The sequence below is a fragment of the Stenella coeruleoalba genome (genome assembly GCF_951394435.1).
Source record: "Stenella coeruleoalba genome assembly, chromosome: 20".
NCBI classification, from domain to species: Eukaryota; Metazoa; Chordata; class Mammalia; order Artiodactyla; family Delphinidae; genus Stenella; species Stenella coeruleoalba.
In genome coordinates, this window is record NC_137166.1 from 27,715,334 (window position 1) to 27,740,282 (window position 24,949).

Below are 24,949 nucleotides of genomic sequence, written 5' to 3' on the forward strand. Positions count from 1 at the left end.
TTCCCCCCTCCCCGTGTCCTCATCAAATTCTTAAACTTTATTCTATCCAAATATTTTTGCTAAGGCTTATTTAAACTGAATGTAGAATAATTAAATCCATGCAGATTTCCATTTAGTATATTTCAAAGCAAATGGAAGATATCCAATAATACAGGTATTTCTAAAAATCTGACTAATTTGGAGGTGAGGAGAATTAAATGTAGTGGGAGTTTGTTTTGTTTTGTTTTTGTTTTTTTTCTATTTCCAAATTGAACTCAAGTATAGTTCAGGTCAATTTTTTCCAAAAGAGTCATTTTCCTTAAATGACCTAGAAAATGATGTCAACTACAAAATTTGTCAGAGAAGGAAATGGAGTAAAAAAATACAAGTATTTTCAATATTTTAAAACCAAAGACTCTTTTGTAAGGACTATCTGTAAAGACCAGGTATAAATAAGTTAATTGGGGGGAGAAGCCAGGAGGCATTTCAAAGCAAAGACTATGAAACATACAAGGAAAAAATAAGAGCTGTTATCTTTAATTTTTTTCTGAGGGTTACAGCCAAAAGCAGGACAAATAAGTGAACAAAGTGTATGATCTTTCAGATTTATTCAGCACTAAAAAATGTATAGCTTTTCATCTGGAAATGGCTGTCACTTATGACACTTCTCAGAGACTAAATTGTGAATACCTTAGGCAAAAGACTGGGTAGTGAAGCTAAACAATTACACTTTAGACAGCTTCATTTTATCTCATTCCAAAAAGCATTATGTGGCCCACTTTCCAAAGACCATTGTTTTAAGACAGGAACATTCAATGTACAGATCTTGTACAGGATGCCAGAGGCCACCTACAGTACAAGGGCACTGGCTTTGCAGTCACACAGTTTGGGCACAGGTCTCAGCCCTGCAATATTTCCAAATATGCATTCTAATTATCCTGACTACTGACACACTTTAAAACATGGAGGGCTTCCCTGGTGACGCAGTGGTTAAGAATCCGCCTGCCAACGCAGGGGACATGGGTTCGAGCCCTGGTCCATGAAGATCCCACATGCCGCGGAGCAACTAAGCCTGTGCGCCACAACTACTAAAGCCTGTGCACCTAGAGCCTGAGCTCTGCAACAAGCACTGCAATGCGAAGCCCACGCACCACAATGAAGAGCAGCCCCTGCTCACCACAACTAGAGAAAGCCCGCACACAGTAACGAAGACCCAACACAGGCAAAAATAAATAAATAAATTAATTAAAAAAACAAAACAAAAAACATGGAGATAGTAATAGTTCTTACACCTCATAGTAGTTCTATGAGGATTAAATGAAATAGTACATGTAAAATACATGGCACAGTGCCCAACATGTAAAATGGATCCCAAAATGCAATATATTATAAAATGAGCAGGTAGCTAATCAGAAGTAACCAGATAACCTGGGAGGTGGGGGCTCTGGAATCAGATCTGTCTTAATTAAGAGCACTAAGATAACTAACAAACTCATCTTTTATAGAACTCATCTACCCTGTACTGAAATAATTATTACTTATCTATACTTTTAGACAAAGAACCTTGGAAAAGATTGTAGCTTAATAATTCCAAAGGTGATGGGCATTAGAGTCACTTAGGTACTTCTTAAAATCCAAATTCCTCGTTCTACTCCAAATAGCCAGCATCTGAATTTCTAGGATGTGGCCCAAGCAAGTGTTTCCTTAAAAGCTCCCCAGGTGATTCTGATGGTGGCTAGGTCTGGAAATCACTGTGCTATAGAACCCAACACAGAAACTGGCACCGTAGGCAGGACTTCCTGACTGAACGAAGGGACAAATTGAAACACTAAAGGGTGATTCTTCTGGGGTCTAAAAAGTTAATCTCCTTTTCCAGAAAAATGAACTGAGACTATCTTTGAACATAGTCTTTTGGTGAGGTTAGCCAAAATAACCATTAGGAAACAGTTACATCCATTAGTGATCATGTACAGTACATACTAACACAATGAAACAGCTCCCTGTATTTCCCACCACATCCATCCTATGAAGCATCATACTGGACCTAGACAGTACCCTGCTTATGGGTAATGTTATCCAAGGGTTGACAGACTGAATGGAATGGAAAATGAGTAAGACTAGAGATTATGTAAAGGCAACACATTTGTAATACCTATATACTTCACCTTAAGTTTGAAGACTACTTAGCATTAGATGGTCAAGTCAGTTTTGAAACCAAAAAAAAAAAAGCTAGTCACGTAATTTAAATATATACAATTATCAGATTTGCAGCTGTGGCAATCATCAACTGATTTCATGATAGTGATACCACTGGATGCCATTGCTTAGTAGAAATATTTTTCTTGGGCTTCCCAGGTGGCACAGTGGTTAAGAATCCACCTGCCAATGCAGGGGACAAGGGTTCGAGCCCTGGTCCACGAAGATCCCACATGCTACAGAGTAAGTAAGCTCGTGCGCCACAACTACTGAGCCTGCGTTCTAGAGCCCGCGAGCCACAACTACTGAAGCCTGGGCGCCTAGAGCCTGTGCTCCTCAACGAGAAGCCGCGCCCCGCAACGAAGAGTAGCACCTGCTCGCCGCAACTAGAGAAAGCCTGCAGGCAGCAACGAAGACCCAACACAGCCAAAAATAATAAATAAATAAAAATAAATAAATTTATTTAAAAAAAAGAAATACTTTTCTTACCATCTAAATGGTAATGCTTTTTAAATCATTACACTGTTCATGACTATTTTGCTAAAAGGGCATAATTACAAACCTTTGCTTTGCAAATCTACTTCTCTGAAGTGTAGTAATATTTATTTTTATCCTCCCCCTTTGAAAAAAGAAAGTAAAGACTATTCTTTCCATTTCTATATCATTTATGATTTATTAATTTTACATTTTATATGTTTTAAAGCCGCTCTGAGAGGGGGAAAAAACAAACTTGGGCTCTCAGTAAGTTTAGTGTTAAAGGAGTGAGGTCTGGTTCAAAAAACACAGACCTCTACCATCATAAACAGCTCACCACAGAGACATCTGCCAAATGGCCTAACCCTCTCTAACAAATGGTCCAGGAATCAATGATTCATCTCTTCAAATATTTGCTTGCATTCAACCATAATACAGCTCAGTGACTTTAAGAATACTTTCTTTTCTCTGAAAATAAGACTTCAGGATTGTGCTGCCAAGACAGGAGAGGCTGGTTAAATGAATGACCATAGGAAGAAAAACCAAACTTCGGGCATAAAATTACTATTGCTGTCATCTTTACCTCATTGTTCCAAAACAGTGGATGCAGGACTTTTTTCCAATCCACCACTCAAAGGCTAAATTGTATAGCATGAACAATAACAATATATAATACACTGGAAATATTAATGATTTTCTCTCCTTAGAAAATGTTTTGGATTTTTCCCCTAAGACAGTGAATGCATTACAAGTGATAGCTTCTAGTGTTCACTATGCCCCTCGGACATTTTATTATGAAAAATTTCAAACATATAGCAAAGGTGAATTTTACAGTGAACACCTATATACCCAGCACCTAGATTCTACCATTTACATTTTACTATACTTGCTTTATCACATCTCTACACATCTCTATCCATCATCAATCCACCTATTTTTTTTGATGCATTTCAAAGGCATCAGTATACTTCCCCCTAAAAAATTCAGTATGCATATCACTAACTGGACTTCAATATGTTTTGAGGTTACATTTATATGTAATGAAATGTACAGGTCTTAAGCATGTATGTGCTGAACTTTGTCTAGTGCGTATACCTGTATAACTCAAACCCTATCAAGATAGGGAAACTCACCCAGAAATATATTTGCTTTTAAAATATCCTGCAGGACGCCCCAATGACCACAATTTTCTTGTATTTAAATGGGGAAAACTTGGAGGGCAACAAGATTCTTTGGTAGCAAAGTAGATAAGAACGGTGTATTGTATATCAAGAGTACACTTGCCAGTTGAAACAGAAACCACCTAAAGACATTTTAACAAGAGCATTTTTTGTCTCTAGACTCTAAGGTATCTGATATTCAGGGGAAAGGGAAGTGAAAGATTGTGAAATATTTGGTTGGAACTTCACTTTTCCCCCAAAAGGAAAGGCAGCTCTGATAAGATATTTTTACATGTCGTCCAGGTGTCCAAAACTGTCTGCAGTGGCACTGGGCACTTGAGGTTTAAGTCACATAGAGTATTCTTATCCTCTGCATTGTAACCTTCAAGTTGTCTGGGAAAAGCACTGAATGATTCTGATATTTCTCTTATGCACTGAGGTTGGTTTAAGAAAGTACATCTTTGAGGTAAAAGTAGATAATTTTTCTGGTTGAACTGTTAGAGGAGTATTTATGGCTAGGACAGAGTAAGGGATTTCCAGAAGCAAATAACAGTAAAAAAGAGAGGGAAAAAAAAAAAAGAGAGAAATGAATAATCCCTGTCTGGTCTCAAAGTTTGAAAAATTTGCCTTGGACCCAAAAAGGAAATGCTAAGAAAGAACTGAGGTAAGTGCTAATGATGGCTACCACACAGAGGAGAAAAACAAATGTAATACTCCATGCTGTTTGGGATTTTCACCTCCAGGAGACCAAACAACAGGAAATAATATAGATGTGTCATTCAAACACATACATGATTAACAAATCTGAAGGAAAAGGACTTTTCTGTTATAGGAAACTCTTTGCTATTAAGAAAAGCAAACAAAATGTGTAAACAGTATGAATAGCAACATTTTCCTTAATGAGATCCACTTAAAGTGGTGTCTGAAAACACTCAATTGCACTCTCAACTGTATACCTACCAGAACCTAACAGGTATTCAATAAGCATTTTAAGTGAGTTTATTCTAAAATCTGTAAAGGGGATATATGTATATGTATAACTGATTCAGTCTGTTATAAAGCAGAAACTAACACACCGTTGTAAAGCAATTATACTCCAATAAAAATGTTAAAAAAATCTGTAAAAAAAATTTATCTCTTTGAGAAGCTGAGACAACATCACTCAATAAATATGAATCTAATGCTTATATGCCAGGCACAGAGCAAAGATGAAAAAAGGTCCCTCGTGCTCTTCTTAAAGGGATGAAGGACAGACAACACAGAGTGCCCAACCCATAATATAGCACCTGCCACAGAAGCCCATGCATATAGTGTCAGGTTCACTAGGAGGAGGCCTCTCGCTCCCCCATTCTTCCTGTGGAAAAGGAACTTAGTAACATTCAAGCATCTCCACAGGAGCAAGTTTTTAGGTGACTGTATAAATCAGCATTAGCAAAAGAGGAATGAAGGATTTATATTTGCACTGCAACACATTCATGTCTTAAATAAGCCAAAATATTGTTGGTACAAATATCCCTGACCACACAGTGAAAGGTTAACTGAAAGTCCATAAATTAAATTGCTAAAGATGAAGCTAACAGTAACTCTAATGAAAAATAAAGAGGAAACACGATGAAAAACCGAGATCAATTTGAGACAATACTGATGATGTATCCCAAATAAGCATCATCCCTTCCTGAATATTGTAGGAATCCCCATTCTGCATATGACATGTAAGAAGCTTTGCATTGGTGCCAAGTTTCCCATGACAGTACTTCCTGGAAGAAAAAGGTATTAGAGGTAACAGCAAACTCAAATGTTGTGCCAGTTTTAGTTTATGAATATTATGTTTTAGTAATCCTCAATAATTTACTTGGCAGGTTATTAATAAGTAGCCTTTAGGCATAGGTAGGTATGAACAACTATGAAGCAATAAGAATTGAAAAAAAGGAGAGGGGCCAGGTAGGAGCCATACTTTGAGAATCATTGCATTAAAGGAGCACAGATGAGGAAACTTAATTCTTCAGGAGGTAGAAGGGGTAAGAAAAAAAGACTAACACTGAAACATTAGCTGAGGTAATAATAAACCTGCCAAGTAAGGTATTTCAAAACCTTCTACTTGATGTATATATACATACATGAAATTATGCTTGGAAACTATAATTTCAAGCAATAAGAAAGCTACATACAGGGTTCATTCCTTAACAAACTTAAGGAGTGCATCAATCCTTTGCTGTCTCAAGTGCATTCTTAGTTTTCAAAAGCTTAGGGAGGGAGAAAGGGGAATATTCTCTAAGAGCTTATCACTATTTATTAGATAACTTTATCTCATTTAGCCTTGTATATATCATAGTTATCTACAGTTAAACATGCTTTTACATACTGAACCAGCAAGCATTCCCTTTTGGAATGGACACTGAGAGTAAAATATAACAAATATGTACCTTTTTCTAATCATAAAGGTTGGCAAGAAAACTATATCAAAAGCCAACTTATTGAACAGATAAACCAAAGGGCACATATTCACTTTTTTGCATTCCTAAAAGTTGTGAAAGTCTCCTCCTAAGCTGGTGGCCCAAGTTATGGCATTTATTACTTCATAACTGTTCTGTTCTTTAATTTTCTAACTTGCATACCAGGAAAAAACTATCCAAATTCAATGGTAAATGCCTTGAAAAATGCCCAAATATTTGAAGAGAAGCTAAATAGATACTTTACTACCCACCCTTCCCCGGCCATAACTCTTTTGAAATAGATTACCGTTGTTCTACCGTGGTTCCTGTCTGTGATGCCTAATGACTTTTCACTTACTTTTGCAACCCTGTGACGGTCACATTCTACTTTACAAGAATCCCACCACAAACCAGAAAATTTCCAATTTAAAGTAGCGTAATAGTGAGACTTCCCTGGTGGTGCAGTGGTTAAGAATCCACCTGCGGATGCAGGGGACACAGGTTCGATCCCTGGTCCGGGAAGATCCCACATGCCGCGGAGCAACTAAGCCTGCGTGCCACAACTACTGAGCCTGTGCTCTAGAGCCCGTGTGCCACAACTACTGAAGCCCGCGTGCCTAGAGCCTGTGCTCCACAGCAAGAGAAGCCACCTCAATGAGAAGCCCACACCCTGCAACAAAGAGTAGCCCCTGCTTGCCGCAATTAAGAGAGAAAAGACTGCACGCAGCAACGAAAACCCAACAACAGCCAAAAAAAATATATTAATTTAAAAAAACAGTAGCGTGATAGTGATTACCATCTCAAGAATTCCTAATAATTTTCAAACTATATGGGTACTAGATTGTCCAAGAGAGTTGTATTTTAAAGAATTCAAAATGACTTCTCATTTCATTATAACAAATTACTTCATTATTAGGAAAAGCATAGGCAATTCCTGATAGACTGAATTAAGCTCATGAGTTGAAACAGACTGTAATAAATTCACTTTAGGAACACACAATGATTTTTTTTTTATTATACTCTTGCCAAAACATACTTCAAAGTTGTTGTTTTCCCCTATTCACTACAGAATAACATACTACTACATAAAATGCTAAGTTTTTATTTTCTCTTGATTCTTGGCCAATTTACTAACTGGAAAGTTATTTTGCTGACAAAGCAGAAAAAGTCCACATAGAGTATGCTGGAACACTTCCTACAGTCAATAACGTAAAAATAATCATGGAGCACAGAAATAATGAAAACAGCAAAAGCAGGACACAGACCTTAAGCAGTAGATCTGGACGACATGTACCCTGGGAACCAGAAAGCTCACAAAATCACCACAGTGATTTTTTCAAAAAAGACTCATGGAACATAAGATTAGAAAAACAGGAAGTTCAAGTCGGCTTTTTGTTTTTAAAAAAAAAACTTCAAAAATCACAAATTACTAAATATTTGTTAAACCAGCTCTAACAAATGCAACTAAACAAAAATTAGGAAAATGTCAGACATGGGCACAGTACGTATACCCTCACAGAGGGAGCTACAAGGCAAGATGTCACCCCAGGAAATGCAAACTATATATGGTGAAAAGTAGAAAAAACCACTGTGGAAGAGAAATATAAAAGCAACAGCTAATGCGCCTCATAATCTATAGTTTGGGGCTACTACAGGAAGGCATAGTATTCATGGAAAAAAGAGGAGGTCTCATTTATAAAATCACAACTGAGGGAGGAAACATGATATTCACTACCTGTAGACATCCAAAGGCCACAAATACATATATATGGGGAAAGGGGAGGTAGTTTACAATATTGAGATCAAATTACCTACAAGAAAATTTCAGCTGTCAGAAAAAAAAACTCCCGAAGGAAAAGATTATATCATAGGGCTATCTTCTGCCAGTACCATCAGAAGTTTAAAGTAAATTAAAACTCTGGGAGCAAAACTGGAAATCCCTCTACCCCCATCTAAGCAGGGGTTGAAATCATGGGTTTAAAATTATATGACCTACAAAGCTGTAAACCTTGAAGCTTTCGGTACAATATGACTTCCAGCACTCCATAGGTGATCAACAAGTGTATTAAATGCTAATCCCTTACACCTACATACTGCTTTACAGTTTAGAAAGTGCCTTCACTTTCATTTCTCAACAGCAACCCCTTCGATGGTAGAATCACAATACTTTACTTCCACACAGCTTGTAGTCTGTAAAGTACTTTCACACACTGTGTTATTTTACAGAAGAGACCCAAGGAGGTTAAGGAGGAGGAGATGGTAGGTAAGGGGCCTGGACAACCAAGGGATTCTATTCAGTCAGTTAAATAGACACTTCTAACCTTTAGAAGTTCAAAGTACAACACTCCAGGGGGAGCAACCTCATTCAGACAGCTATACAGGATAGAACGCCAGAGTCTCAGTGGACTATTTCTGCCTCTACCTCCGCCCCCCAAAGACAGGGAAACTGAGGTAGCAGGTAGAACAAAAGCCTGATCTAGAGTCACGCAGGGCGTGTTGGTGGGACAGACTTCCCCCACTCCACCTGCACTATACCCAGAAGCGGCTGAATCCTGTGTTTGAGAGGAAAACGCTTGCCATTCCCGCTTCCCTCTCACTATTCCCCACCCAGGCTTTCCTATGGATGGGGGTCTTCTCTTCCCGGAATCGCGCAGCAAATCCCCTCTCTCCAGGCCCTTACCCATTTGTCACATGGGGCCTCCGAGGTAGAACCCGCTAGCTCTGGCTCCCAACTCCTAGCCTCTCTCTCTGAGGCGTCTCTTGACCCTAAGGCACGTCTAAGCTTCCCCGGCTATGGTCTACCTCCCACTCGTGCCACCTAAACCTCAAACTCCACAAAAGGAAACCCTCCCCAAGCGTCCTCCCACCTACCTCCTCCACCCTGGGTACCCCTGAGGAGCACTCCTAAATATCAGCAGCCTCCCAGGAGCTACCTGCTTCTCACCTGGGCCCCTTTAGCCGCGGCCTCCTCAGAAAGGCGATCCCCAACAACCTCCTCGGTCAAGAACCCCCTAAAGGGGGAACACCCTCTTCCAGAAACCTCTCCGAGCGTCTTCAGCACGGGCCTCGCTGGAGGACCTCTGGGCTGTTTCCTGGGCTCTGCCCAACGCCACCCCCTCCCAGGCCCCTTCTCGGAACCTCCCCCGGCCCCAGTCCGGTCTCTCCGCCGCAGACTCGGGCGGCTGTTCCCCTCCCTCACGGACGTCTCCAGCCCTGGGATTCCCCCCGCTCCGCGTCCCCAGGGGCTTCCCGGAGCAGCGTGACTGGGCTGCGGCACTGACTTTCTCCAGCTCCCGGGCCCACCCGAGGGAGGAGGCGGCGGCGGCGACGGCGCAACTCCTTTGTGACAGGTCCGAGAGAGCGGTAAAGATGGACGCGAGGCCAAGGCGCTGCCATTACGTGCTGGGCCCACCCCCGCTTCGTACCGCCCAGGCCCTCCCTCAGTCCCCTAGGAAACGCCCCTTCCTCGGTGGCAATCCCTCTTCCTGAAAGCCAATCAGCTTTCAGGTAACATGTCACGTGACATCGCCACTCGGCCCGCCCCCCTGGAGGGAGCTGGCCAATCCCCTTGCTGACGTGTGAATGGCCCAATCAAGTCTCTCCCGCTAGCTTTCTAAGGACCGGATTTCCATCTGTCTCCTGCGGAGGAGGAGAGGTGCGGATTGGGTTACGCTGCCGGAAGGGGGGCGGAGCTCTGTTGTGGCGGTGAGGAAAAGGAAGCTCGGCGGGGTCGAAAGAAATATAAAAGCAAAGGCTATTTTTCGTTCTTTCTTTCTGTTTTTACTTTCTTTCTGTTTCTTTTTCCTGAAGAGCGAGCGGCCCTTGCGGTGGCGTTTTGGGGTGGGCGCCGCCGAGGTGAGGGGGTCTCGCCTCCTGCACGCTGGTAGGTGAGTGCGGCCTGGGCCCTGGCCAGGCAGCGAGACCTGGGCTCCGGCTTCCTCGCTCCGGAGGTGAGGGGCTGCGTTTGATGGGAGGTTTAGGGCCAGGTCTGCCCTCAGTCCGCTCTCTCGCCCAGTGTTCTGAGTAACCGGGGACTGGGGCTTGCGGGGCCCAGCCTGAGGGAAGCCGAGGGAGCCCGCGAGAATGCCTTCAGGTCCTGTGGAGGAGGATGCCGACCCTTTCAAGGGGTCCTGGGACTTTGGGCCTCTAGTCGGCTCCCCTCTACCTTTTCTGTCAGGTGGGGCCACCCAGGCTCCAGGTGAGGAGCGGGCTCTATCCCAAACGTTTTGGAACGGCTCCAGGCTACTCGGGAGATGTGGGGGGTGCCTGGTTGGAAATGATTGAGTCACAGAATTAGTGCAGGAGGAGAAACATTTATTATGTACCATGTACCAGTAGATGTGCTCAGTGCATTTTCTTCTAATGGAAAACAAACCGGTGTGCTCATTTTGCAGAAAACTTAGGAAACTAAGACCGCGCGGGTTGAAGCGTCTTGTTTGAGAGTTGCTGGCCCAGGTGAATGTCAGTGCGCATGGCGGGAAAAGGGGAGTGCGCGTTCAGAGCACTGGTTCTTAAACTAGTAGAAAACAAGAGCTTCTGCGGCCCTTTTAAAATGCATATTCTCGGACCCCACCCTAGATAGTCGGACTGGGGTGTTGGGTGGGACCCAGGAAGCCAAGTGCGGGTCTGGTGGTCAGAATTCCCAATGACCTGTTGTGTACCAGCTGTTGGGTAAGATTTGTTGATAATTCATTCAGCTGTGTGCCTTATTGCTTTGTTAACAAGGACGCCGTTAAATGGTTTGGAAGGCACTGCTTTTGAAACACTTGAGAGGAATTAGTGTGTAGGCCCCTTTTTGATAACAAGCAATTGAGCTGGGGTAAAGGCAGCTTGTACAGTCTTTCAAATAGAGCTCGAGGTTAACAATTTGTAAGGGTCTGAAAGCAGAGGCTACCCAATTATCTTTCTCACCTGAGGTCTTGGTGCCTCAGGTGAGAAATTCTTCGTGGTTGTAAGAAAGGAAGAATTATGTCAATACCATTTACTTGGTTAACAGTGTTTAGCTTCTAAGAATCTTGCTGTTTTGGTTAGAATCAAGCTGCTGCTTCAGAAATTGAAAACCACGTATCTGGTAAATGAAGTAATTTAAGTGCATGGTTTAGCCATAGACTCAGTTGTGTGTAATTATGTCTTCGTGGCAGCTAAATTAAACAATTTCAGTGTGCTCACTGTTGATCACCTTTTGTACATGCTTTGTCTTAATTCTCAAATATGATCTGTGTCACTTTTTACTATAGGATGTGTTTTACAGATTATTTTGTCCTTGTCTTTGGTTTTCTGCATTTTCATTATGATGTATGCAACTATGGATTTGTTTTTGTTCAGTTTGGTGTTTATTACACTTACTAATTTGTGGATTGGTGTCTTTCATTAGTTCTGTAAAATTCTCAGCCATTTTATATTCATGTATTGCTTCTGCCCCGTTGTTTATCTTCCTTCTTTATTGATTTAACATAGACCTTTTCACTCTCTTCTTTATGCCTCTTACTCTTTTTATTTTTCTATACTATATTCTGGATAATTTCTTCTTTATTAATTCTTTCATAGGTTACTTCTAACCTGTTATTAAACTCATCTGTTGCAATCTTAAATTCAGTTATTGCATGTTTTAGTTACTGAAGTTTTATTTTTTTTTTCTTTTCAAATGTGCCATGCCACTGTCTTACAGTTTCTTATTCTCTGCTATTAATTTTGAGGCTTGGTTTTTATTTCTTTAAACATGGTAAGCATAGTTGTTTTGTAATCTATATGTGTTAATTCCTTTGGGAATGTGAATTTCCTTTGAGTCTGTTTCTGTTACCCATTATTCTTGCTTTTTTTCTTACCAGTTCACCTTTACCTTCATGGTGTAGTTCTTTGGGGTACCAGATTAAGATGGAGAAAGAGGTGGTTGGTTATCAGACTCTGCACACCCTGGGTGGGCTCCCTGCTTTTGAATTTTGCTTCGCAAGGGCACCAAAACAGTAACTTTCAATTTTCAAGATCAGAGAAATCCTTGGGATGAAAACCAGTTTGAATATTGGACTTAATCTGGTTTTCACCTTGTCTTGGGTTTTTGGCCAAGTTCTTTACCATCTTGTTAGCTTTTCTATTTGTTTAAAAATTATTTTAAAAAATTCTTCCAGTTTCACTAATCATAGAGGTAGGGGATTGGTCTCAATTACCTAGCCCACTATTTCTGGAAATGAAGGCCCCCTTTGATTTTGATTTTAGAGTGTGAAATATGTCATTTCAGGCAAACTTGAGTTAAAGATTATTTTTCTTAATATATGTAAAACTTCCACCACTTTTCACTGTGCAGTGTCATAGCTGCAAAATTAAGCTTCCCCTGTGCTTTTTTCCTAGTCTTCCTTATCTAACTTCCATTCTCTGAGAGCATTTAACCTCATTCTATACTTCCTTAAATTGCTCATGTACCAACCTTCTCTCTTTTATTGAGTGCAAGTTCCTCACTTGCTAAAAAGTAGTGCCAGTTTACTACCTAGCACTGTGCCTTGCACATAATAGGTTCCCTGTAAAGATTTAGTTCAAAAATACAGCTGAAGGAGTTAGTGGGCCTTGTATGATTGGTGTAATGTAAAACCTTTTTTTTTCTTTTTTAAATTTGGCCTTAGGAGATACATAAAGCCTGGAGGGTGGGGGTGGGAAGGAGTATGATTTAGTGCGGGTTAGGTTCCAGAGTTAGCCCAGATCGTAAAATAGTGTGTAATCAAAGCTATCCTCGAAAAACTTTTAGGGAGGCACCATGTTGGATGTAGGTATACCAGTGCAGCAAAATTCCAGCATGGCCAGATTTTCCTCCGGCTTTGAAACAGATGCTGTTTTTCTTCCTTTGAGTCCCAGATGAAGTAGTTGGTTTGCATTTAGGAATCACAATGTGTAAAAAAAAATATAACTAATACTAGAATCACACGTAGTGAGGGAAGTGTTTACACTCTGAGAGGCACACATGAATTGCGGAGCTGAGAATCAGCTAAGGGAACCAATATTTAAGTTCTCTCTTTTTTTCTTCCAGTGGATATAGATGAATTCAGGGTAAATGCACATATGATATTTTGTTCTTGTGCTGTGGAAAGATAAATGTATATTTAGGTTTTTTTTTAACTTTTAACTTCATGTGTTTTTTAGATGCCTAGACAACCAGAAGTTTACTTCAAATTGCTCTTTATAGTAAACATTCTAAATATGAATTACACTGCTTATGGTGTACCCTCATTTTGAGATTCTTTTGTCTCCTTTGCTAGTGGAGTAGGTTAAATAAGCCTCAGTGTTAGAAGAGTGACTAAGGATTACTTTGTCTAATAATAAGTGCTGACAAAGTGTTCTCTGTTAGTAGTTGTCATTCTCTGAAGTTTTATTTATTTATTTATTTATTTTTGGCTGAGTTGGGTCTTCGTTGCTGCCTGTGGGCTTTCTCTAGTTGCCGTGAGTGGGGGCTACTCTTGGTTGCGGTGCGCGGGCTTCTCATTGCTGTGGCTTCTCTGGTTGCAGAGCACGGGCTTTAGGCACGCGGGCTTCAGTAGTTGTGGCACGTGGGCTTAGTTGCTCCGTGGCATGTGGGATCTTCCCAGACCAGGGATAGAACCGTATCCCCTGCCTTGGCAGGCGGATTCTTAACCACTGCGCCACCAGGGAAGTCCCTGAAGTTTTATAATACAGGGAAAGTTGGCTTGATCTAAACTGCTGTAGCTTGGTAGAAGTGTCTCCTGGCCAGAAAGCAGTCTTTATTTGGAATATTTTTGAGTTTGCCAGATGGCAAATTCCTTTTAGTTGCTGTCCTGCATTTTGAAATCCCGTGTGACTTGAACATCAGGATAAAAATGTTGGAAGAGCAGTACTTAAATATATTTACTGACAGAAAGAAAGTGGATAGGCCTATCGTTTTTGCTCCCCAAAGGGAAGCCTTAGAACACTGTAACACAGAAATCTGATCCTCCCTGGTGTATTTTTACACGTACAGTGTATCTAATGTTAGAAATTAGGAGGGTATGGTGGCTAGTGATGTAAACACTTAGGTAGTCTGCCATCACACAATTCAGTTCCATAGGAAACCAGATCTCATTAATTTGTATCATGGCACGAGCTAAATGGAATAATTTTCAGGTCAGCAATGGCAATTATTTTGGGAGCAGCAATGTAAGTTTTGTTTTTTAAAACTTGTATAGCATGGTATGTATGAGTCCATTCTGTCCCACCAACCTGGAAATTAAATACTACAGTCTCCAGTACAAATACAGTAGTGCAGTGTTTAACATTTACTTCAGCTTGAAATATAAGAACTTTGTTTCTTTGGCTGTCAAGCAAATTTGAAAACTCTTTGCATCAGTTTGAAACTTTTAAGTTGGGACAAAGTGATTTTGGCATGGTTTTGGTTTTCCATGAATTCCCTATTTGAAGAACTTAAATAATCCTTTTAAAAATAATGTAATGTTTAATTTGATAATTAAACTTGAGTCGCCATGCAGAAAAGCTATGTGGGTAAAGGAAAGTTGGCAGCATTTATTCTTTCTAAAATTAAACACAGTAAGGACAAAATAAGCATTCTCAATGTAAATCCTCTTCATCCCTAAATGAATTTTTATAATTAGATCCCCGGACCCCTGGGCTTTTGTTTGTTTGTGTTTTGTTTTAAATTATTTTAGCAAACAAAAGAGGAAAATAAGAGACTTGTGAAAATTTAGATAGGCTGTAGGAATTTGAAATAGACACTTTAATTTCTGGTTTCTCTGTCTACTTCCAGAAGAAGGTAAGTTGTGGGTACTCATCACCTTTCTAATGCAGAATAAACAGTCAGTGAATGTTGGACTCTTCAGAGAAAAATGCTTTGTGTGGGAAATATTTATTGCTTAGTGTGAGAGCATTTTTTTAGTCAGTTGAAATTAAAGGAAAGTAGCAAGAGTTGTTTTTTTTTCAAAAATAAATTATTTATTTATTTTTGGCTGCGTTGGGTCGTCATCGCTGCGCACGGGCTTTCTGTAGTTGCAACGAGCAGGGGCTACTCTTCCTTGCGGTGCACGGGCTTCTCATTGTGGTGGCTTCTCTTGTTGAGGAGCACGGGCTCTAGGCACACGGGCTTCAGTAGTTGTGGCACGTGGGCTCAGTAGTTGTGGCTCGTGGGCTCTAGAGTGCAGGCTCAGTAGTTGTGGTGTATGGACTTAGTTGCTCCGTGGCATGTGGGATCTTCCCAGATAAGGGCCCAAACCCATGTCCCCTGCATCGGCAGGCAGATTCTTAACCACTGCACCACCAGGGAAGTCCCACAAGAGTTATTCTTAAAGAAGACGTCAGTTATCTAATATAGTAACGTGATGTAATCTTTGGTCTTGTGTTTCCTATTGCACAAGTTGTATAGTGTTTGAATAGAATTCCCTATGGGACAAAGACGCTTTGGTGAATATTTGTTTAATGACTACCATTTTCTATAATTTACATTGGACAGTATCTAAGAATATTCATGTGAGAGCATTCCTCCCTGCTCAAATTCTTCAAATCCTCTCCATGGTTGGTTTATTCAATAAGTATGTCTTTATATTTCATGTATGGCAGACACTGTGCTAATAAGCACTGTGAGTAAAAAGAGCTGTTGGAATAGTCATAAATGGTAAAACACAATGGGTAAGTGCTATAGTAGAGTAATAAATAGCTGGAATAGGGGCCAGAGGAGAAACAGGGAGACTAATGGAATGCTCTTGCAGTAGTTTATGCAAGATGAGGCCCTGCAAAGAAGAGATTAGAAAGGAAAGGACTCTTAAAGGAGAGGATGAATTAGAAAGAGATCATTATGAGGTAGAAATAACAGAACTTAGAGACTGGTGGCATGTAAGGGAAAAAGGAAAAAGGAGTCTAGATATATGCCCAGGTTTTCAGCCTGGGAAACTTGATTGATCCATATTTGTGCCCTTCATTACTGCCTCCTACCTGTACTGTTCACTTTGGTAATTCATTACATACACTATTGGTATTAACTAGTGCAAGAGTACTAACTCTTAAAGTTTATTTTCTTTATCACCCCATAGAATTTGGCACAGTGCTGGACACAGTTCAGCATTCAGCACAATGTTGAGTTTATTTAAATTGAATTAATAATAAAACAGTAAAAGAGAGAACCACAGTAAAGGGGAAATATAGAATTACCAAATATGTATACATGTACATTTTCCCTAATTTCTGTTGTGGTCCCTTTCCCACTTCACATATCATGGTTGTTTATGTCACTGATTTATTTCTCCTGAACTCCTTGAGTGCAGACAGTATTTCTCTCACTCCCATAACCAGAGCTTAGCATAGCACTTTGTAGTAATGGCAAACCTTTCAAAGCATTTTTAAGCAGGTGCCAAACACTGTGCTAAATGCTTTACATGAATTCTCTTGTTATCCTCACAAAAGCTTTATAAGTTGTGCAGTACTATTTTAATCCCCATTGGTGAGTGCAATCTGTGGATTGGGAAACTAAGGCTCAGAGGAATTAAGTGACTTGTCCAGGATCATACAACTTGTAAGTGGCAGAACCGAGGTCTCTTGATCTCAGAGTCTATAGTCTTCATCATTACCTGTATCATTACCTCTTGTAAGGAGACTGCAACAGAAGGTATTTGTTATATATTGGTTGAATTAGATTAGGTTGTAGTGAAAGGTGTCTTGAAGTTAAGCTGACTTCTTGGCAATATTTATTGACAGTGAAGTTTTGAATTCTGAAAAGACAATATTTCTGGAGAAGAAATATTCTGAATATTATCCAGAATACTCAGGAGTATGACCACTTATTCATGAATATTTTCTGTACTTTAACCTCTCCTAATATAAAAATTAATTAGCCAGAGGGCCACTGGTGGCATTGAAGGCAAGAAGGGAACAACAGTAGTTGAAGTGCCAGGAAATGAGGACCTACAGAAGATGTGCAAATTGAAGAAAGAGACGGATAAAGCAGTCTATGGTTTAGTCTTGGCCCTTTTAAACTCACAGAAATTTATTATAATTAGGTGTGTCCATCTAGTTTTATTTTGGGAATGAGGGAATGTCAGGATTATATTAGCTTTAAAGAATAGAGTTTTGGACTTCCCTGGTGGCGCAGTGGTTAAGAACCTGCCTGCCAATGCAGGGGACACCGGTTTGAGCCCTGGTCTGGGAAGATCCCACATGCCACGGAGCAGCTAAGCCTGTGCGCCACAACTATTGAGCCTGTGCTCTGGAGCCCACAAGCTACTAACTAACTAAATAAATTTATTTAAAAAACAAAATAAAGAACAGATTTTTTACAAGTGTTGATTAGTTTTTACTGTGTGAGTGTTTTCTCAGGAAGTCAACCCTTTGAGAGAAGTAGAGTTTCTCTGTCAAATTCTAAATCCATTGTCTTTAAATTTCCTTTTTTTGGTGTGTTTCTGCCTTGTTTTCATTTTCATTAGCCAGCGGTGATCCTTGATTTTGTCCTTATTTATGAAAGATGGGGAAATAGCACAGGCTAAACTCTTTGGGTAGAAATTGAATTCTAACACTTTTTAAAAAAATCTCTTTATTTATTTATTTATTGGCTGCGTTGGGTCTTTGTTGCTGTGCGCAGGCTTTCTCTAGTTGCGGTGAGTAGGGGCTACTCTTCGTTGAGGTGCGCGGGCTTCTCATTGCAGTGGCTTCTCTTGTTGTAGAGCACGGTCTCTAGGCGTGCGGACTTCAGTAGTTGTGGCATTTGGGCTCAGTAGTTATGGCACACGGACTTAGTTGCTCCATGGCATGTGGGATCTTCCGGAACCAGGGATCGGACCCGTGTCCCCTGCCTTGGCAGGCGGATTCTTAACCACTGCGCCACCAGGGAAGTCCCGAATTCTAACACTTTTGAGAAAAAGATTGATGAAAAGGAGAGTAAGAATGTCTTGGAATCCCATAAATTTGTCTTTTCCCAAAAGTAATTGATAAATGTTGGGAAGATTCTTATTTTTCTAGAGTTTCCATTTCAAATCCAAACCCTTGTTTACATGTATCCTAAAGGCTTGTTTACATGTATCCTAAAGGCTCTGTCCCTTGAGTTTCAGGGATCTTTGTTAAAGTTAAGTGAACGTAGGTTCTTCTTTTTCCAAAAAGTCAACAGGCTATGAAAATTAAATGGTTTTACTTCCTTAATTTTACATTATAAGAATAATCTTAAGAGTCTGAATTCTTATTTAGATTGAAGCATGTAAGATTCTAGGTTTTTATTTTGGCCTTTTAGAAGAGTTCTTTCAGTATTAATATTTTCATTTTTTAAGTGTAACGAGAGTGAAGAGATGCATTTAATGGCATACCAGTTGCGTTACCATATCCTAAAATTTATTTACCAGGTTTAAATCATATGCAATTCGTTAAGTTCACTGCTTTGAGACACTTTTTTCTCTATTTTATAAGATTAAAGGAACTAGAAATGTTTGACTTAGAAAAGCAACAAATTAGGAGGAAAATGGGAGTTGTCTTCAAACAACTGCAGCATTGTCATGTTGAAAAAGGGATTTGGCTCCTTTTGTGTAGTCCCAGTGGATTGAACCTGTGTGTGGAATTTATAGGGAGACAGATTTCAGTTCAGTTTAAGGAAGAACTATCCTACCAGTCAGATCTGCTCAGAGAGAGTCAGCTGCCTGGAAGGGAGTACAGTTTTAAAGTATGGGTTGGATGAAAATCTCCTGGGTATGGATGGTGGGTTCTGCTGTCAGATGGAGAATTGTTTGAGGTGGACTATAAGGACCTGTTGCACTCTGAATTATTTACCAGGAAATAAGGGTGAGAGGACAGCCAATTTAGGGTGAGAAAGGAGAGCTACAGCTAAGAGAGGGGACATTGAGGGCCCAATATGTCTCTCCCATCCATTAGAGTTCTACATAGTTGATGTTTCCTCTGCCAGAGAGATTTAAGAAAATGTTGGCTCTTGTTCCATAAGAGGTCATTATGCAGAACTTGAGGAATTTTTGGCATGGTCACAGAGACAGAACAATTCTGTCTGTAATGCTAAATCAAATGCTAAGTAATGCTAAATCAAAAGTGTCCAGGTTGTGGGCTTTAGGTGGGAACAACAGCTTCTGTCAATTGATTTGGTTTTCTTTCTAGTAAATTTAAAAATTTTCTCATTGTTTCGTTGAACTAAACTTCAACAGTAGGATTTAGGCGGAGACTATTCTTTTGTTCTGCATGTTTGGATTTATTTTCTCAGTTTCCATTTTCGTCTTTACTAGAGAAAAATGTTTCATGAACATTCTCAGCACTGGAATTTGATGTAGGAAGAAAGCTGAAATTGACATGTCCTTCTTCTCCAGGAGGATCCCTGGTTTCTGGGAAGGGGTATGGTGAAGTGGGTAAGAGTATGAATTTTTGCTCTCAGGCCTGGATTTGATTCTCAGCTCCACCATTCACCACCTTTATCACCTTAGACAAGTGACCTAACTTCTCTGGGCCTAAAGTGCGTAAAATGGTTGAGGTCATTGTGGGAATGAGAAAAAAGAAGGATGGAGGATAGAATCTTAAGTGGGGCAGATTTGGAGTTTACAGGGAGGAAGGTCAGGAAGAGATGAAAGAGGAGTCATTTTAGTAGAGTACAGAGGACATGGAACCTGAAGTGGGGAGATCTGGGTTCTTCTAGTCTTACTTTCTCCACTTGTGGTCTGTGTGCCTCTAGGCATATCACTTCTCTGCTGAACGGACTAGACTCATCTCTAAGGCTCCTTGAATATCCGAGTTTCTCCTTTTGGAATCTACTTGGAAATAAAAACAGGTGAATCAAGGTGGTGTAATATCCCTGAAACAGGAATTTCGAGAAGGAACAATGTCAGGGTGCCCAGGAGGCCAATTTGTCTATATTAGAGGGACAGAGACAAATCTGGAATGTAAGATTTACTGTGGCATATCATGAGAATTATTCCAGGTCCTCTGCTGAGTTTGTAGATAACATAGATGTTGATAAAACTACTTGATACATTAGGAAAATGTAATCATGTGCTTTCATCAATGACCTGTAAATTAAACTGCTTGAGGATTTCTCAATTCAAGGTTGAAAGGAGTTTTGAGGTAGTCTATTGCTGGGGGAGACAGAGCTCAATCTTCTTGTTTCTCTTTAGAATTTTAATTGCAGTTCTCACTCGAAATGGTTTTTTGGTTTTTTTTGTAGACTGATTGTTCCATTATGGATGGAGGGGATGATGGTAACCTTGTTATCAAAAAGAGGTTTGTGTCTGAGGCAGAATTAGATGAACGGCGCAAAAGGAGGCAAGAAGAATGGGAGAAAGTTCGAAAACCTGAAGATCCAGAAGGTATAGAGGCTTGTAGACCTTTAATCCTTACAACCCTGCGAAGTGGGTATTAATGTCTTCGCTTTAGAGTAGAGAAAATGAGGCTCAAGGGAGCTATGTAAGGCCTCCATAGCTGGGAGCAGAACCAGGGTCCTCACATCTTTGCCCTTTCCACTCTGCGACACTGTCTTCCAGGAGATTCTGCTAGTCTATTCCATCTATTCAGGTGGATCCAGGATCTGAACAGCTGAGAATGCTGCTACCATGCAGGGTTTGGGTGGATCCCTCATCCAGTTAACTGTCTCAAGCCATGGGCCCTATTAACATTGATAGTTGGCTTTGAGAACTGCTGGCCCCTCTCTGAGGTCCAAAGGGAAGCTGTGGACTTTGTACTATTTTTGTGTTATCTTTGCCCTCAGATCATGCAGAGACTTGACTTTATCTTTAAAATCCTTTGTGATTCCAAAATAATATGAAAGGATTCTAAAGTATGTATTTTTCCCCTCCCTTTCTTTCAGAATGCCCAGAGGAGGTTTATGACCCTCGGTCTCTATATGAAAGGCTGCAGGAACAGAAAGATAGGAAGCAGCAGGAGTATGAAGAACAGTTCAAATTCAGTAAGCTTCAGAAAACACAGTGTCCAAGGGACTCTGCAGGGCCTTTTTGGTGCACTTTTGCCCTGTGAACACTTTTACTAACCAGCCATGAAATTGTCTTGATTATCTTTAGATAAAATTGTCTGTAGATGCTCATTTGGTGGAAAAGAGACAACTTTCTACCATCTAGACCACATTGAACATTTTTGTTTAGAACTCAAGATACCCATTTTAATTTATGCTAATATCTAGTAATGGGAGAGATGCCTTGATTTTATGTCATGTTATCTATCCAAAAGCTTTGGTGTTTACAAATTCTTTCTTCTAATCCCCTGAAGTATCTGCTATTTACTTAAAAATAGGACAAGGAAAATTCTTATTTGACTATATTTTTCCTTTAGCCTGTTAAGTGTTCCTTGTTTAATTATTTCCTCAGAAAACATGGTAAGAGGCTTAGACGAAGATGAGACCAACTTCCTTGATGAGGTTTCTCGGCAGCAGGAACTAATAGAAAAGCAGCGAAGAGAAGAAGAACTGAAAGAACTGAAGGAATACAGAATATCCTTTGTACTTTGTTAGGAATGTATAAGGTGTCAGTTTCTCATCAACATCTATGCATTTTAGTTTCTTCATAAGTAGAATGAGGGTCTTCTGCCTGGTGATCTCTAGTTCCCTTTCAACACTGATGTTCCTAGGACCCTGAATAACTGGTAGTGATATGTAGAGTTATGTTGCGTGCAGGAATCTCTTGCAATCAAAAGTCCAGATCCTTTAGGATTAACTAAAGGCCTAAATCCTAATAGTCAGTACCAGGTTATTCTTGCCTTGTGATATTAGACTCTGAAACAGGTGGACGATGCAGTGAACCTCATCCAGGGGAGAAACTGGCTTCTACATTTTAAAAGGAAATGTTTAGCAGCCCTCCTGTGTCCTTAGTAAGACCTTCCCTACAGATACAGCCTGGTTTGTCCCCATAGGTGGGTAGAGAAAGCATCCAAGAGAACTTTGCTTTGGTTCACTATTGCCTTTTTGGCATCCACTTGAATGTCTTAATAGACATACCAAATGTAACTTGGCTGAATCAAAATTCTCAATTCCGTGCCTCATTACCCCGACCCTCATCACACCACCTCCCTCCCCACCCCCCCCAACTCCTAATCTCTTCTTTTTCTGGTCTTCCCAATCTCAGTAATGGTACTCCTATACCCCCAGGTGCCTGGGCCAAAAACTACCTCCAAAATGTACTCCAAATCCTGCATTTCTTGCTTTCTCTGCTGCCACTGCAGTCGTCGTAGACCTTCTCTGGGCTACTGTGACCATCTAATTGTCTCTGCTTCTGCTCTCCTCCCCCACAATCCATTCTCTAGACAATAGTCTGGGGAACTTTTGAAAACATACGTGGGATCATATCACTTTCCTGTTTGAAACACTAGTGGCTTCCTGTTGCATTTAGTCTTAAGTCTACATTCTTTACCAGGTCCTACAAGGCTCTGCATGATTTCGGCCAACCCACCACCCTGTTGTATCTTGAACTACTCTTCCTCCTGTTTACTATACTCCAGCCTACTGGCCTGCCTTATGTTCCTCTCATACTGAGCTCTGTGAGGCATTTGCTATTTCCTCAGCCTGGAATGCTCTGCCCTCAGAGTGTACAAGGCTGGCATTTCATGACACTTGGGTCTCAGCTCCATTACTCATAGAGCACCCCATCTAAAATTGTACCCACCCCCATCACTGACTATAATGTCATTTTTTTTTTTGCGGTACGCGGGCCTCTCACTGTTGTGGCCTCTCCCGTTGCGGAGCACAGGCTCCGGATGCACAGGCTCAGCGGCCATGGCTCACGGGCCCAGCCGCTCCGCGGCATGTGGGATCTTCCCGGACCGGGACACGAACCCGTGTCCCCTGCATTGGGCAGGCGGACTCTCAACCACTGCGCCGCCAGGGAAGCCCTATAATGTCATTTTTTTAATGGTCTCTGTCACTACCTGAAAATCTTAATTTATATGCTTACTGGTTTGTGTTGTTCTTTATTGCTGGAATATAAAGTAAGCTCCATAAGAACAGGACTTGATCACCACTGAATTCTCCAGTGCATGGCATATAATAAGTTCTTAGTATATATGTGAATATATTAATGAATGACTCATAGGAGAGGTTAAAAGGGCCACCTTAGCTTTTTCCTTCTGTGAGAAAGCTAATTTGAGTATTTCATGCTTGTATGTTGAATAACCTCACTAGTGTGACTGAGCAGGCTTTACCTCTAAGATTGATAATATGACTGTGTGTATGTGCTAATTGGTATTTGTTGCAGAGAGTGTGCAGTAGGTTCCATTAAAAAGTTATGTAGGAAAAAATGTGGACAAATTCCCAGGGATTTGGTTTAAGACAAATTTGGTTTAAGGTGACTGACGGTGATCGAGATAAGGTGGCAGCGCGGTGCCGCAAAACCTGCTCTGAACTGGTAGCGAAAGATCTGGCTTCAAGTCCCAGTTCTTCTAGTGGAATTCTGGTATAACACTAAGTAAGATAGGAGTTGATGGAAAGTCACACCTCCATCCCAACTGTAGGATTGAGCTTGATTTTTCTGAAGCTTCCCTCCCGAACTCTGTTCCGTGGTGACCCCAGGATGATATGCATTGATATATCTGAGATGGGCAGATATATGTATTGCATTGTTTCAGGCACCTGGCTTTTTCCTCTAAAGAAAAATATATTAATTACACTCTCATTTGAATTATGTCTTGTTTCATGTGCTTAATTTGGTAGGCAAGCAAATAAGACGGAGTGTCTCCCAAAGCAGCATTTTGGAGAGTATTGTTGGTGTGGTATGAGTGTGAGAGGCCTTTCGGTTTTCAATTCAAAGAGAAGAATGAACAGGGCAGCCATGAGGCAAAAGATACTTTTCTGTCCTGGTAACATTACAGCACAATATTGAAGAGGCTTCAGGGGTATTAGCTTTTTTTATGTATGTATATAAATTTATTTTGTTTATTTTTATCTTTGGCTATGTTGGGTCTTCGTTGCTGTGTGCGGGCTTTCTCTAGTTGCAGAGAGTGGGGGCTTCTCATCGCCATGGCTTCTCTTGTTGCGGAGCACGGGCTCTAGGTGCGCAGGCTTAGTAGTTGTGGCGCACGGGCTTAGTTGCTTCGCGGCATGTGGGATCTTCCCGGACCAGAACTCGAATCCATGTCCCCTGCATTGGCAGGCAGATTCTTAACCACTGAGCCACCAGGGAAGCCCAGGGTATTGGTTTTTATTGGAAACTTGGAACGTTCTGACTGTCTAGAAAAACTGAAGCAAAGCAAGCCTTCCAACCCACTGACGTGCTAATCCCAAGCATGCATGTAGCCAGAGTCATGTTGAAATAGGAGTTGAAGGATTAGACATTTGTTTATTGAAGCTCTAAATCAGGAGCTGGTTCTTGGCTTTGCTTGGTTGCTATAAAATGATACATTTTGTAATGTGATACTTGTGAATACGAATAAGCTATGGTTTGTGCCAGTACAAACAACAGAACTCTTGTTTCTTTCAGGTTAGAGCAGTATTTATTAATATTATGTGTGTTGTAAAACAATGTGATTTTTAAAAAATGCTCATCTAATGCATTCTATGAGGTTTTTGAGATGTGTTTGTGTATTTAAAGCATTTTAGGGGGAGAGGGACTCAGGGGAAAAAAGGGCTTATGCTTTGGATATGGATCAAAAGTATAACTACCACTTTGCTTCCTGCCCACCAAAAAAAGAAGAGGTTGAGGGCTTTTCTTCACTTCAAAAGAATAGAAAGTTAAGTGTTGGTTTTTGTCTTTGTCTTGGTATTATAAATGTGTGGTTTTGTTATATTTTTTCCATTTTTGTTTTATTTTTCAATAT

The 24,949-nt window shown here is 40.6% G+C and overlaps 2 protein-coding genes across 8 annotated transcripts in view; one reads left to right on the top strand and one right to left on the bottom strand.

Moving 5' to 3' along the window:
* The window catches only part of RSPRY1 (ring finger and SPRY domain containing 1), a 46,948-nt gene extending 37,323 nt beyond the window's left edge, over nt 1-9,625 (bottom strand). Inside the window, exon 1 of one of the 3 annotated variants that reach the window (XM_079908749.1) lies at nt 9,186-9,625. The gene's annotated coding sequence lies outside the window, so the exon portion shown is untranslated. The remainder of the gene's footprint in view (nt 1-9,185) is intronic. The other 2 variants (XM_079908748.1, XM_079908750.1) reach the window with 2 other exon arrangements.
* A 277-nt stretch (nt 9,626-9,902) lies between these two features.
* PSME3IP1 (proteasome activator subunit 3 interacting protein 1) overlaps nt 9,903-24,949 on the top strand; it is a 45,786-nt gene continuing 30,739 nt past the window's right edge. Inside the window, exons 1-5 of one of the 5 annotated variants that reach the window (XM_079908762.1) lie at nt 9,929-10,128; nt 19,872-19,967; nt 20,361-20,502; nt 21,000-21,098; nt 21,514-21,635. In XM_079908762.1, coding sequence (XP_079764888.1) covers nt 20,376-20,502; nt 21,000-21,098; nt 21,514-21,635 — 348 coding nt within the window. In that variant the 5' untranslated portion in view covers nt 9,929-10,128; nt 19,872-19,967; nt 20,361-20,375. Of the gene's footprint in view, nt 10,192-10,635; nt 10,697-19,871; nt 19,968-20,360; nt 20,503-20,999; nt 21,099-21,513; nt 21,636-24,949 lie in introns of those variants that run through there. The other 4 variants (XM_079908765.1, XM_079908763.1, XM_079908761.1 and 1 more) reach the window with 4 other exon arrangements.